The 16,246-nt window shown below is 41.7% G+C and overlaps 1 protein-coding gene across 1 annotated transcript in view; it reads right to left on the bottom strand.

Annotated features, from left to right (window-relative positions):
* FBN2 (fibrillin 2) overlaps nt 1–12,268 on the bottom strand; it is a gene marked incomplete at both ends in the record, with an annotated part of 118,672 nt that extends 106,404 nt beyond the window's left edge. The window contains 5 exon segments of the mRNA XM_084224742.1: nt 5,584–5,679; nt 7,972–8,067; nt 8,558–8,656; nt 11,138–11,220; nt 12,015–12,268. Of these exon segments, the coding sequence (XP_084080868.1) occupies nt 5,584–5,679; nt 7,972–8,067; nt 8,558–8,656; nt 11,138–11,220; nt 12,015–12,268 (628 nt within the window).
* Between the last annotated feature and the right edge of the window lie 3,978 nt (nt 12,269–16,246).

Below are 16,246 nucleotides of genomic sequence, written 5' to 3' on the forward strand. Positions count from 1 at the left end.
ATCCCACTTGCCTGTCCTATGCTTGAACAAACTGAGCAGTTCTGAAGATTTCAAGTGCTTCAAAAGCAGCAAAACTGCCACATTTAAGGGTTTTTACCTTTTTCTTTTGTTGGTGCTAGACAAAGAGTTATTAAAATACTGAGATTTAATTAAAACTAAAAGAAGGGAGTAAGGGAGAGACACTGACTGGAATCACAGTACTTCCTTCATCACTACTGCAATCAGCATGATCAGCATTATCTGTGTCATTTTTAAAACTGCTAAATGTTGTATCTTCTGCAGACCTAGAAGGGAGAAATTTTCCAATGCCAGCTAACAAGTAAACACACAATCTGTGCAGCTTTTTCTGGATATTTCCCTTTGAAAACCTTGTTTGGGGAGAGAATGATGGACAACAAAAGTAGGGAATGCAGTGCCAGGGCCCTGTAACATCACTAGGTATTGACATCTGAGAGCAGGAAAGCAGCTTTTTGAATCTGCCCTGCTGGAATCCATCAGGGGATGATGTGGGGCAGTCTCTACAGGCCAGAACCTGCAGCAGAAACAAGAGCTTGGTGAGCAGGGATCGCACTTAAATGTGTTTGTTATTAACACCTGACGACACCTCCAGCCTCAAAAAACCCCTCCAAAATATCTAACAGGTTCTTCCAGCACAGATGTATTTCATTGTATGTCTTGACTCAGGCACTTACCTGTCAGATGAAGCTTTGCCTCTTACTGCTGCAGGTATTTGCAATTCTTATCTCTACTATTTCCAAGAGGAATAGAAGCATGCTTTTTTTTAAGTCTAAACTGCAGCTTCTTTTGCTACAAAAAAAACATGACCATTGCAGCATTTTGCTTGCAATCAGCCTTCAGCTAAGTGTTGAAAAAGCTGACAGAAATGCATTCAAAAAAAATATTAAAGAGATAAAAGTAGACAACAATGGTGAAAGTTGCAAATTTTAGGAAGATTCACATTCTATAGTTTTAAACTACGGCTGACTTATTTTTAGCTAATTTTATTACACGGATTTTAATTTATTTTAGTTAAATTATGCTTCAAGTTGATGATTTAACACTTGTATTTCCCTCAGTGACCATGAACATCCCCTGTGACCTGGGCCATGTAGTTTTGAGCATGCCACAGTAAACGAATTGCTTTTTTCTTCACTCAACAGGCCTCGCACAACTTCTTTATGAACCTGTAGAAAATAACCCAAGACCACATGCTGCACTTCCCAAAGGCTAAAATTGGACTGAAGATGAATTAAACTGATGTTTAGCAGGTCAGTCTTTCATTTACTCTACACTGAAAGAAAATAAGTAGGAAGACCATAAAAAACCTCTACTCTGGCTCAGGATGATAGCAGCCATTAATAAAGGGGAAAAAAAACCCAACAAACTCACAGCAAAATTAAAAAGCTATCTTCCCAAGACTCCCACAAAAAGAGAAGAGCTAGAGATTGCTGATCAAAAAACATTTTTGTTGTTAACCACCTCATGGCACTGCTAGCATCAACAGCCAGGAAAAGCTGTGTGAAGTTAAGAGGTCTTCAAATAACCTGTCAGAAGAAGTTTTTTCTTAAGGAATTACATTTTCTGGTGTTCCATTTAGACCTGAACACTGTCACTTAAGCACACACAAGCACCTTCAGCACCACTACAGACTAAATATATATTGTAGTTCTTCTTTATAATTAGAATTGAAGTTGAGAAGTATTGACTCCTATACAAATCTCCGTCAGGTTGCTATGCTAACTTAATTTTAAACACGTGTTATCCCCAGCTTCTCTATAACCCCTGTGCCCATCAGCTGCCTTGGTGGATGTCCACTACAGTTCTGTATCATTCTTTACTCTCTTGCCTCAGTTATTATACACTAGCAACACTTTAACTGAGGATGCTTTTTGCTTTGTCCTACTTGCTTCTCTGGGCTGTTGACAAGCTTTTCCATCCAATGCCCAGCTTAAAGCAAAGCTTTTTGTCTCATGTTATAGACAGAGAATTTTAGTCTCCCAGAACAGCTTGGGTCATAAAGGGCCTTAAAGATCAATCTGTTCCACCCCCTGCCATGGGCAGGGACACCTTCCACCATCCCAGGCTGTTCCAAGCCCCAGTGTCCAACCTGGTCTTGGGCACAGGGAGCCCCAGCTGCTCTGGGCACCCCTTCCCAGGGCCTGCCCACCCTGCCAGAGGACAATTCCTGCCCAATGTCCCATCTAACCCTGCCCTCTGGCAGTTTAAAGCCATCACCTCGTCTTAATCCCACCTGCCCTTGTAAAAAATCCCTCTCCAGATCTGTTTTAGGCCTCCTTTAGCTACTGGAAAGCTGCTATTCAAATACTGTACTTGTTTATTGTTCCCTATTACTTACCTGTCAAAGCTTGATAACTTTACCTGAAATTCTCCTCCCTCTTCAAAAGGATGCTCTTCCCAAGCTATGCATTTCTACTCACTCCAAACCCTTTTGCTTCCAATTATGAGCCATTTAATATGGAGTAAACAAGAACTGTTCTTCCTCCCTCTGTATGGGATGAAGGCAAAGTTACATCAGTGACAAAATTTGCCTTTCTCACTTCTTCTACCCCTCATCCCATAATAAACAAGGAAGAAAACATCCTTGCTTTTTCACAGCTTCGTATCTCTGAAGATTATCAATTTTAAAACATGCACAGACCACAAGCAGTGACACAACTATCATTTACAGTGTTGAGAAACCAAAGGAATTGGTCATGCTAGGAAAAATTTTTCCTTACATGAACAACTGAGAATGAGGCTCTTTTTCTGCTGCTCTTTCTTTTTTCCATTCTTTTCACTTTTCTTTTTCAACTGTAGAAATTTCAACTTTTTTTTTTTTTCCCTTTAAAACACCACACAAAAAACTTGGATCTTGTGTGCTTGCAAACCAAAGACAAGCAGCTGACCAAAAACCAGATTTGACAGGAAATGTAAGAGGTCAGTGTACATATCAGAAAAAGCAGGAACTCCCAAACAGGTTTTTCTCTCTATTTAACCCAGCAGAAAGCCTCAAGTTAAGTACTCTGATCATGCCAGTCATCAGTTACTGCTCAGCCTCCTGTCTCCAGCCCGGAAATCAGTCTGCTCAGAGCCCAGATAGCTGAAAAACCAACCACATTTTATCTACAGCTTAGACTGGGAGGCCAAGCTGAAGGAAACACACACATGTTCTGTATTAGGAAGAAAATACCTAATTTTAAAGAACTTAATCTACAGAACCATAAAAAGCACGCATTTAAAACACAATGATGTAAATAAAAGTTACAAACAACGTCTCTTATAACTTTGAGGTGATTTGCAAGGGAAGTTCACATATCCTTAAACTATAAAATTTTACTCAAAGAGTTATGAACTGCTGCTAAATTCAGTTTAAAATTAAACCACTGAGACACTTTTTGCTGTAAAATATTACAGGCAACTCTGGCAACCCAGACAGATGAAGAAATCACTGCATACTGCTATTTACTGGAAAGCATAAAGAATTACATTAAAAGCATAAATTACAAATTACTGTTGAACTAAACAGGCATTTAAGGCATCTTTCACAGTACTTTCACGTACTCCACCTCATGTACAGCATAAGCAAAATGACAACTTAGATACTTTTTATAGTTATTATCAAGATATACTATAGGGGTCACCTCTCTTTAACTGAATAATAGCAAAATAAATCAGTAACTTCTTTATTTGAGTATGAGAAGGTCTATGCAACACCAAGATTAGGGAAATTTTACTTAGCCCTGTCAAAGCTGTAAAAGCATGCTATATTAGATGAGATATATTAGATAGTTATTATATATGCAATTATAGATGCTATATTTTATTGACAGTGACAGAGGAAATTTGACTTACTACCTCCAATTTCAAGCAAGAAAATGCAAACTTCTAATTGAAATAACTTGATTTTCAAGTACCCACAAATGGCAGATGAACTCTTGCAGAACAAGAGCACTCCACACCAAATTGAAAACCTAGGACTTTCAAAGAGAGCTCTGAAATACAGATGCCAAAACACTGATGTTCAAATTCCTGTAGAGGGCTTGAATTCTGCAGCTAAAGATTTCACAATGAATGGGAAGAAAGCAAACCTAAACCCTTTCAACATCACAAAAGTTAGGCTGCAACACTCAAGTGTAGAAACTTTTAAGCTTTGAAGGTCAAACAATGTAAAGTATAAATATCATTACTAAAAACTCTGAGCCATCCTCACAGCTGGAGTCTGTCATACGCATCAATATGATTCCACAGCCCTGTGTGTAATCAGAGAACAGAAGCAAATCTTAACTAGGAATGATTTCTTTTATCTAGGATAAAAAGCAAGCTTACCAAGTTGTCTGGCAATAAATAAAAAGCACTTCTGAATGCACTCAACTAAATTTAAAAAAAATGAAAATTGAATATTGCAATTCTATTATGCCATATTCAGCTAGAAGTACAATACAACTTAGAGACATAGCCCAGACTTCACAATTTGCAGTCTTAAGATCCATTAGAAGCAAGGCTCAAACTACAAATTATCCTAACCTTGCCCAATCCCTTGAAAATCAATTCCAAACAAAAAGACTTGGTAACTTCTTATTTTAGACAGGTATACATTGTGTACAGACATACCTCAGAATGGCTACAAAACAGCTGTAAGTATTAACAGTTTTTAAACAAAATACTGTTTCCTATTTCTCCAGTAATCAAACTGCGTAAGATTTGAGTCCTTGTGCTTGCTTCAGAAAAAGCAACTACAGGAAATGGGATAAATACAAAACTGCAAATCAGATTTTAAGAATGAAAACAACAACACTCAAGCTAGTGACAAACAAACTGATCCTTCGCATTCCTCTTACTCTTGTGATACCTAGTGGGTACATAAAACAGCCTGGAGTAGCAAATGGAAACTCCTGCTTTTTCAGTGTGTGGCTTTTTAGTTCCTTTACCTCCATGGAAATTATTTCCATGTCAGAGTAAAAAATGCTAAAAAAATTTTACAAGCATAAAAAGGTGCAAGATATTTCTCCAAATATATACACAGCTGAGCATTTCACAGCTGAATTTGAAAACGGGATTTCCACAGGACTCCCTAAAGAAGGCATCTCTGAGATGCACTCTAGAATAAGAATGGGTTTAGAAACTGATCCCTGTACTATGGTAATTGCTTATTTTTTCAGTCCTTCTCTGACTTCTTCCCAACTAACCAGAGCAAATTACTTCCCAAGTTTCTCTTATGAAAGAGGTGTTATACAGAAAAAAAAATTCGTTAATTATCTTGACTTACACAATCCCAACACCACCACCAATTCTGCTGGATTGTTATTTCATGTAGCAGAGAGCAAAAGACATCTAATCTTTTAACTATTATGTGAACAAAATACGCACCCTAAATGAGCTGAACTTCCTACCAATTAGGCTTTGTATGTGTCAATTTTTAATGTGTCTGCCAAACTAAAAAAAAAAAAAAAAAAAAGAAGACACTTTCTAAAATTAAAAATAATAAGTGGTTTTACTGGTTGAAAATACACAGCATAAAACATGCACACAGAGCATTGTTTTGTATACAACTACTCACAGTTTCCTTCCTTAAATTTCTTTTACCTCTTTGGCACTGAGGGCCAGTGAAGCCGTAGACACAAGCACAGCGGTTGGGTCCAACACACCTTCCTCCATTCTGACAGCCACCCTCACAGACAGCTTCAATTCACAAAACAAACAGGGAAAAAAGGAAATAATGTCATGGCAATGACAATTACGATTAACATATGAGTCATCTTTTAATATGAGTCATACTTTAAAAAATACTCATTTTTCTCCCACTGCTCTAAGCCTTTCTAGGTCTGAGGGTGGAGCTGATCTCCCTGCCATCACCTCCATCAGCAGTGACTGTGCAAACCAAATTCCACCAGCACCTGCTGATATTAATTGCAAACAGCTGCTCAGCACAGACAGCACAGATTTAACAGCACACGTTCAACTTCAGTGTGTTTTAATCAGCTGTGCAGCTTGAGTCACTCATAAGAATTATATAAGAAATTACTATCCCTCACTGAAGTTACCTGTCTGTCAAACCTCAAATATTAAATTGTGTTGTTCAGTCACAACTGCAACAAACCTTTTGAGAAGAGAAAGGAGTCCAAGAGAGAGATAATCATCTCTCAAAGTTGATGCTTCTGGAAGGAGGAGTGATGTTTAGAAGCAAAGGTAAAGAATTCCTTATTTAACTCATTTTTTATCTGAAAAAAACCTATGTTTCTTAAAAGATCCTGAAAAATATAATTTTTCTGTGGTGAAGGAGGAAGCAGGGTGGGGTGAAGGGTTATAAATCCAAAGTACATTTAGATGAGAAAGATATTTCACTGTCATGGGACTTCAGAGCACCCACTCATACTCTTTACCAATGGTCTGATTCAAGAACAAAGCTTCCTGCCAGACCACTGAATTTTCTCAGTTCAAAAGAAAGATGGTTCTTCAGAGAGGCTGAAAAACACCATCAAAAGAGTGCCTTAACTAATTTACTTTAGCTACTTTCTGACTCATTGCTTCAGGTCATTTCATCAAAATGGTCCAAAATTAGCACGTGCTCCAAATCAAAACATTTCAGCTGACAGGAGTCACAAAATTTTTTAAAACTTCACATTTTCAGTCTCAAAGTCATTAGGCTGTTTTCATAAATGTGTCTCCTCAGTTTGGATGTGACATTTGTAACAAATTTGAGTATCCAGGGCAAAAGAACCTCAGAAATCTAGGGAAGGTAATCATTTTAAACTGAAAAATATACACATTACTCCTGTATCATAGTGGAGAGAATAAAATATACTGCTGTGTGGAAATGGGATACAGCCTTACTTCTTACCAACAACCACCAAACGGCATTACCTCGTCCTGAAAATGCACACATAAAATGAAGATATTTTGTTGCACGTGTTACATTACTGAACTAATGGACGACACTTCAAGACGACTAGCAAGACAATTAACTTGATTACATACAATTAAATTTTTCGAAATAGAAATAAAAACTTATTGACATTTTTAGGACTGTCTAGAAGACACATATTCATAATCCTGCTTGAAATTTTAACTACATGGTACAGTTAAACCAATCTCCAGAGTTTGTTCAGATTTTCTGGACTGCTTCAGGGTCACCACTTGAAAATTCAATCATCTTTTCATTTATTCACTGGAAATCTCTTGCCTGAGAGCATTCAGGCGTTGAATATATCAACAATATATTTGAATATATTTTAACAAAAGCAGGGAGGGACCAGCAACCCTGAATACAAAATTTCACTGGGGTCACAGGTCAGGATTACAACTATTTGCTAAAATTTTAGAGACTTTTATCCAGTTAAAGCAGGAACAAGACTGTTTTTCCAGCATTTATAAAAATGACTAGTGCAAAAAAAAATTATCTTCCACAGTATTCAGCCCATCTGGTTTTTGCAGAGCTGTCCTCTGTCTCTAGCCTTTCCAAATTAGTAGTCAGCTGGCCTCAGAATACACTTTGAGTCTTTCTTCATCCCTGCAGCCTTCAGGGATTTTTATTGTTTGCTAAATTGCTGCAGCTTGTAAACACTGTGCTGTTATAGGTAAAGCTGGGCAAATAATTCACTTTCTAGTTTGTCTGCCAACCCAAATCGGTATCCAATAGCTTGAACTGGATTTAATCCTTTTTTCCTTAGACTATGTAGAAAACAGAAGAACATTCTTCAACCCAGCAGTGAGACTATTGTTCTGAGGCAGAGAAAACTTTGTTAAAAGAGAATGAAAAACTAGTGAACATCTGGTATGAGGAGGGGGATGCACAGGGACGTTGCTGCCCAAGGGTTTCCCAAAACCGTTCGGTGAATCCGATCTGTAACTTGAATTTTAGAGAACACAAAAGCACTTCATGCAGGAAATGACTGCCAGCCAAACACCATACCCCAAAACAAGCATTTCTTTCAGGGGTTTCACTGCACTTCAAGCAAACTGGCTGTGACTTACGCTGCTCACAGTGGGCACCAGAGAAGCCCTTCTGGCACTGGCACCGTTCATCCACGCACGTCCCGCCGTTCCTGCAGCTGATGCTGCACTGCTGTGCTGCAGAGGGAGACCCAAAATGAGCCAAAAACACCTCAAAGGAATGGCCTTTCACAGTCTTTAAAACAGGGTCTGAATGATGGGCTTTGTACCACCTATGCTACATATTTGAAGTGTATACTGGTGGAGAGGTTTTCTCAAGTTTTCCACGATTATGTTGCATCTCAGAACTTTTAATTGCATTGGAAACGGAACGATTTTGATTTCTCACCAAAATGCACTCAATGAAAATGTGAATACCACACACACTCATTTGTAAACTTCCTTCTCTCTTTAAGCATACTTTACTTAAATTTGTCACACAGAATAAACAGGCACGTGTGGAATAACAAACTTGATCAAGAACTTGAGGTGTCTTACCTAAGCGTAACTTACATTTGCGTATGCAGTAGTGAGAAGTTGTTTTAAAGGAAGTTGGCATTTTTGTCACTGAAACTTGAAGAGAATGACTTTCAACAAAATCTCTAATGAAAACACAATAAGTCCTTACCAGGTCTTGATCCACACGTGGGTGATATCTCCCCACTAGCACAAGTGCACATGTTGGGACGGGAACAAAATCCATCACCACAGCTATTTCTGCAAATTGCTGAGGAGGAACACAGAAAGACAGTTTTTGCACTATGGGCTTCACTCTTATGATCACCATTTTAAAGGCATTTTTGGGTCTTCTTTTTTCTATTCCCAAGATTATCCATCCTTTACCCAAAGCAGTTTTGCAGGAAGTCAATGTGCAAATGCTGGACTTTGCAGATTTTGTGGTGTTTCCCTAAATATAGTTTCCTGTACTCAGGCAGCTCCCACACTTTTATTTAAAAACTAACCATTAAAAGCCCAGCAAAGCCTGTCCACCCCACATCTGTGTCACATGCTTGACCTTGTGCCATCCCCATGATGACCCAAAGTCCTGCCCTCCCTTCTCACTCACCATCCAGCAGCTCCAATGAAGGAAACCGTGACAGAATCAAAAAAAAAAAAAAAAGGAGCTAATAGTCTAAATTATTCTAAAGCAGATCTAAATTAATACATGAAATTAATCTGCTCAAGTAGCAAAATGAATCAAAAGACAGCCTGAAGCAGAGTCACTAGAGCACAAATGAGGACTTCAAAAAGACATATACTGTCAAGAAGACATATACTGTGCAGCAGACAACTTGTATAGCAAAAAATCCTCAAAAACAAACACCACCACCAAAAATACTCTAAGAATCACAATTGCTTTGTAAATAGGCCTGGAGTTTAGTGAGAACCAAATAATCTGGCAGTCCATCTTCACTGAAGGGCTACAACAAAACAAATACCTTGATGAGATCACGTGCCACAGCACTCTTTGGGCATCAAGAAGATGCAAAATGTCTATATTTATCATCAAATTCTGCTACAATAATGTCTCAAATGTAAAGGCATGAGAAGTCAAAGAGTTTGTGGGATTTTTCTATTTAGCTGGAATTAGAGACATGCCATGGACTGACTTAAAATATTATTCCATGAGCCAGAACTTGGATTTAGAGCACTTGACAAGCACTAGAAACGGGGTTGTTTTTTTTATTCCTGTTCAGTCCATCTTCATACACCATAAGGACAATCTCTTGATAAAGCAAGGTTTAGATTTAGTCCATTTGTTAATTTATTATCCATTTAGGAGTAATTTTCTTACCAACTGAAAGCCCTAGACCTTAAGGCATAGCCTAAATATGCTTTCATCAGAACAGTTTACTCGGTATAACAAAAGAGTAAAAGTAACCAAACCTTTGGTTTTCAGATAAAAGATCACTTTTAATCATAAATGTGCCACAGACCACCAACAACCACCACCACACCATCAGCTTGGAACCCTGTCAGGTCAGAATGGTTTCTTTTTCACCTACCACTGGCTCATAGATTTCTCCTCATTGAAATACCACTTTAAAACCACCAGTTAAAACATGCATCCATTATAATCAGCACATCTGCAATAAGAAGTTTGATAGCTTGTCCAGCATCCTGTCCAGGAGGCTTTTTCTAGGTGAAAAACTTTAGCCATTAAATGGAATGTCATCTCCACAGACATTAAATGTCAGCATAGAAATCTGTACACTTAAACCTTCACTAAAAGCAGGAACAGAAGTGTCACAGACAATACTGGTCTGCCAAAATCACTTACCCTCTAAACATGTTAGAAAGTGCAATTTTCTTTTCAATTGTTTACTGCACTTAGAGTGCAGTAAGCAGGCAGGAGCTAAAAGATGTCCCTTGTGCACATAAATTAAAAATAAATCTGATTATTCACAATGGGGGCAGACCTGAGACCAAGGCCTTTAAGAGGCTCTGAGAGACACAATTTATAGGGTATCTTGTAAGGATTGTTGAAAGCCCCTAAACACATTTGAGCCAGACACACAGCTGAATGTGAAAAGCCTATCAACAGCATAACAGGCAGCCCAAATCCTTCTGAAAATCTCTACTTTACATCAAAGTAAAGTAGCCAGTACTGAAAGAGTTGATAAATGTGAAAAGAACATTCTGAGGAACTCCTTTTATTCCATAGCAACATTAATAAAAAGATCTTCCACTGGATGGCACCATAATCCTTTGCTGGGAAATTCTGGGTCAGCTTGAGGTGAAAATAAGTGTTGCATGGCACAGTTATCCCCAATATTAGCCAGTCAATTTTCACCAATAGATGTGAACAGGTGAGGGAGGCCTCGAATCATAAAAAAAAGCCAACAAAGGTCAAAATTTTGGCAGACCTTGGCTTATCACCCTTCCCTTGCCCAGTTTCATCCTGCATGCCTGCAGTTATTCAGATGGAGAATGACAAAGACCTCCACTGCTTACATGAAGAGCAGTACGTTCCTGAACATGAATTCTGAGGTTGACCATACTTATTAACAAAACAGACAGCGACAGGCTACACTAAATGGCAACAGATTAAAAATTGAAGGTCTGAAGGAAGCATTGTCTACTATCTAAAAAGAACATGAAACACAGAACTGAACTAGCTTTTCTCATGCTGAAGAAATAGTGACTCGTGGAAGAATATTTACTTTCACTGTTACCCCTTGAGCAGTAGAAGCAGCCAGACACTTACGAACAATGCACTGATTCCCTCCAGGAAGTGTCTTCCATCCAGGGCAGCAGTAGGAGCGAAATCTAGAACCACACACATTTGGCCTGCAACACAGACAAATCAATAAATGAGCACAGGAAAATACGAAGCACTCTAAAGAGAAGTTAAATGTTTTACATACACACACACACGGAAAGAATCCAGCTGCATAAAACGAACAAAACCTGCATAGCAAAGTTTTCTACAAAAATATCCTCCCCAAAGGAAAGACAAGTCTTCCTCCGAGAGATTTTATTTTGGGTTAGCTCAACTGATTAGTAGGAAAGAGGAGAGGTAGATGAGGCAAGGGCAGGCCACATTAATCCTCCTTGCAACAACTGAGGATATGGAAGGGATGAGTTCGATTCTGCTTTCATTCAAAGTCGGGGAAGCGTTGTCAAAAAACGAGCTTCTTGCTGTCATCTGATACTAGACAGAAGGGATGCCTGCTCATAAGGGTAAACTAACTCAAAATACCAAGAAATCCCTGAAACATCAGAAGAATAAAACCAAAGTCTCTGCATCATATCTTTGTAACCCCCCAAAAAAGTGAGCGTCGAAGTATCTCAGTATTGGAAGACGCTGGTCCAAGGAGCCTAACGGGGTCAATTCATTAGCTGTAAGGTAGATCCCCGACAAAGTCTGCTTTTAATTAAACAGCGCTAATTCCGAAGCCAGATTCCACAGGCAAGAACCAAACTCCCAGCTTAGCGAACCGCTAGCCCTCTGCCTCAGAGAGCCGGGAGGGGGAGCGGCACCGGGGGCCCACACGGAGACCACCGGCAAGGGGCTCCGGCTGGGGAGATGCCCTGGGGAGCAAGCCGGCGGCGGGGAAGGGGCTTTCAGCCTTGTCCCTTACCCTCGGAGCGCGTCGTGCTGTCCTCGCCTGCGGACCCAGCCGGCGGCGACCCCGGCCCCGTCTTTCCGGTGCGCGGCGGCGGCCAAGGGGCCGCCCGCTCCTGAGGGAGCGCGGAGCGCCGGCCGGTGCTGCTGCTGCAGCTGCGGCTGTCGCTGCTGTCTGCCGGCCGCTCCCTGCGCACACAGCACCAGGCAGCCCAGACACAGCGACAACAAGCACCAGCGCTGCGCCCAGAGCCGCCGCCGCCTGCCCATGCTGCGGCTATTCCGGCGGGAAGCGAGCCGGGAACCGCGGCAGGGAGCGCGATCAAGCACCGCCCTCAGCGGGAGCGGGCACGGACGGCTCTCGCGGCCGGGGGCAAAAAACTTCAGCCGCAGGAAATGCGCCGTGTGTACTTCCCAGCCTGTGCCATCAAAGCCCGGGCTCCAAATTGGTGCCGCCTCCGCCGCTGAATTTCCCGTTTAAATAAAAAAAAAAAAAAAAAAAAAAAAAAAAAAAAAAAAAAAAAAAAAAAAAAAAAGGACGATAATTATCCGCGGCTAAGTAAACGTGCTGGGACAGAGGGACAGAGCAAGAGGGGAGCGAAAAGCCCCTGCCCAGCGCCAGGGGCGGATTTACAGTGAAGGGAGCCGGAGGAGGAGCCGGTGCCGCCGGGCCGGTGAGGGGCTGGGGAGGGGGAGAGGAAAGGAGGGAGGGGGCCGGGAAGAGAGGAGGGAAGGGGGGAGGGGGGGAGGACGGCGTGAAGGGAGGCGGCTGCTTTGGGGAACGGGGCTCCGGGAGAGTCAGCCGTGCGGGTAGAGCTGGTCCCAAAGCGCATTCCTTCGGTTCTCCACAACTTCTGGGAATTGCGCCGTGGGATGGACGCAAGAGCCCTCCCTGTGACAGCGCACGGGGCTCCTAAAGGTTCTGGTCGCAAGGATGAGCCCGGAGGGGAGGGACACGGAACCCGACACCTGCCCCGCCAGATGGGTCTGGCACAGGAGCGCTGGGCTCCTGCGAGAGCTCCTTCCCCGTTCGTATCACCTCAGCATCCAGGGTGGGTGCTTCTGCCGTCAGGAACAGGGACGTGTGGTGCTGGAAGAGTTGGCGCTTCCCTTCAGGAGCAGTTCCCTCCAGGAACTAGCACAATTTTGGTTGTTTTCTGCTTGCTGTTTCTCCCTATATAACCATCCCAAAAAAATGCCTCTGCCTTAGTGAAATAAATGTGCCGATCTTTCTCCTTTTAAAGGTCTTATTAAAAGGAGATCACAGGACATGACTCAGAGAAGGTGAACAGCTTTGTTTACCAGGGGACAAAGCGACTCCGCCGTCGTCCCTTCCAGACATGATTCACAGTGTTATATGCGTGAGATTAATTCATGCTGTTAGTAAATACATGTATGTATAAAATATTACATTGATCCACCACGTGTCTTTGACCGCTCCGGCAGGAAGCATAATCTCATTCCTATTCAAGCAGGTCCCGGAACACGCGAAAGATAACATCAAGTCTTACATCAAGTCTTTAGCTTATGGCACGTCGACTCTCTCTCGACTATTCACGAAAACAACACCTGGAGCTGATCACATCGGGCTTCCCAAAACACCCATGTGAAAGACAGCCGTACAGACATCGAGGCACGCCTTTTGCATCTGTATGGACTCGGCCATCCATGTGAAAAGAACATCCAGGAAGGACCGAGAGGACTGTAGAAGCACTGGGACCGACTTTTCTTTTTTGCATCCCTATGTTCTAACACTACATAGAACAAACACAAGGGACATCCTGTATTATGCAGCCCTCGGGGACAATATAGGGTATATAAGCGGGCAGTAGGAAGCAATCGGGGTGAACCTCCGGGGAAACGCTGGCGCTCTGTCAGTCGGATCCAGGTTCACCCAGCATCAAATTCCGGAATTGACGCTGTCTTGGCTGTGGCGGATTTTTTTCCAATTTGTAATTAATAAATCTTTGTAATTTTTTTTTTTTTTTAATTGGGCTGCGGAGTCAATCATTTATAACAGCAGCATAAATTGGCTCAGAAAATAAGTTGGGCAAAGCAGCTTTAAATTCCACTAGGAGGAAAAGCAAGTTGACACTCTTCACGGTCTGCGAAATGGCTGTCATTGCTCCCAGGGTTCACTCAGAAATGAAGAAAGCAAATGCAACTTTTCTACCAAGGGGGAAACTGGGGATTCTATCCTCACGAGATAAGAACCGAGTGCACACCCCTGGATCCATTTTTCCAGGTCCTGACTCCCGGCTCCTACTAACGTTATCTTAAGTTGTGTGAGGGACCATTAAGGTTTTCAGAATCTCTGCCTGTTCCAGACTTTGCCCCGATGTCCAGACCCTACTTTGACTTCTAAATTCCATATTGGCTCGCCGGTTTAGGGGTTTATTAGCTTGCATTTTGCTCCTGGTGCGCCTTGGTTCTACTTAATCTGCATATCAACTCCTGATCCCCTTCCCTCCACCGTCGGAGAAACAGTCATTTCCCTGTCCCAGGCAGGGTGACACTGATACAATACAGTGTCAATAACCACATACCAATCTGTCGGGGTGCCATCACCCGGGAAACAGCAGGCTATGCCCAGCAGGCTATGCCCCTGCAGGAGAGGGGCTCGGGCTGGTCCCCGTCCCCCTGTGCCATCCCCGGGGTGCCCCCTGCCCGGCTCAGTTGGGACCCGTGCTTGAGTGGGGGGTTCTGCCCGCCGTTCCCGGGTCATCCCGGGCTCGGGCCCCACCACTCCCGGGCAGCCCAGCAGCCGCTGAGAACAGGTAGTTAAAAGTATACTGTTAACAGAACATTACAACATGAAACTATAAACCATAGTTAGAACTCCCACCTGACAGTGATTGGTTTCAGTTGTGAGCTTTGCAATTAAAAAAAAATGGATAACCCTTTTCTTTGTTCATAACACTTACTAAATTTCCTGCTTGCTTTTTGAGGCTGAGAGGATGCATTTATCTAGATGTGCCGAATAGTTAGCCACGGGTGAGGAACAAATAAAAAAAGTGAGAACAAGAACTTGGCCCTGCTGGGTGCTTGTCATTGCGATAACACAGCACAATCTGGTTTTGTCATTTGAGATGTTTATCTCTTTGAGCTGCGCTACCTCATGCTACAGCCCATGACATGCAGCGGCAACCAGGAAACTTTATTGTCTTTTGAAACAAAACTGTAACATGTCACAACTTCATTTAGCTCCACGTGCATATTATCTGTCACTTCTAGGGGTGAGAAGCAGGAGCCACATTTTGTTATCTCTGAAATAAAACCCAAGCAGCCAAGAGGTCACGGAGCCACTCTCTTGTTCCATTTACTGCCCTGCTGTGATGGACCTGACAGACCATCAGTGGCTCTGACAGAAGCTCCATTTACTGACCCATGTTCTGACAGAACAGAAGCCGATTTTGTTTAAATTTTTAAATTTAGCAGAAGCAATTTTTGCATGAGAGAACCTCATTCTTTAAAGACCTTAAGAAACTAAAAGTATTTATGAAGAAACTGGGTAGGAGAGTTCAGCAACCTCCTGATTGTGGGTGAGATTTGGAATTTCTTTCAAACAGAAGCTGTTAAACCTGTCATGAATGAAATGCAGCTAAGATTCAGGGAAAGAGAAGGATTCCATACCGCTTCATGTGAATAACTATCTCCAGAAAACACAAGGAATAAATAGATAGGACACAAGGAATCAAAAGGAAAGAACTGATTTGAGATAAGCTCAGGGTCTTGGATATCAGGAAACACAGCGATAAAGAAGCAATTCAGAAGTTAAACACAGCACATCTGGAAAAAGACAACCCTAAAAAATCTTGAAGGGGCAAAAACCCAAACAATGAAACAAACAACCAAAACCCAAAAAAGTTTGGCAATTACACAGCAAGGGTGGGGTAGAAATTGGAGCATAGGAAAGTTACAATTTAAAGCCAAGAGAGACATAATTTCAAACTGGAAATACTCTGTAGAGTATCAAAAGCAAAGTCAGCAGCTACCAGTAATTTGTAAAGTGGTTGTAAGACTCATGAGAGCTTCTTGCACTCAAGAAGGCACTAGCACACAAAACTATAAAACATTCAGTAGGCAAGATTGGGCAAGATGTCTCAGTTTTGATAAGTCTGGTCTTTGTAAATATGAATAGAAATTAATGCTTCCCAAGAAAGCTGTCTTTGTTAGAATGGGCATCATAAATACTCTACGGGTAAAAGACATAAACCAGACATGATTAAAAAAAATGATTATGTTTTG

The sequence above is a fragment of the Fringilla coelebs genome, assembly GCF_963513975.1.
Source record: "Fringilla coelebs genome assembly, chromosome: Z".
In the NCBI taxonomy this organism is placed as follows: domain Eukaryota; kingdom Metazoa; phylum Chordata; class Aves; order Passeriformes; family Fringillidae; genus Fringilla; species Fringilla coelebs.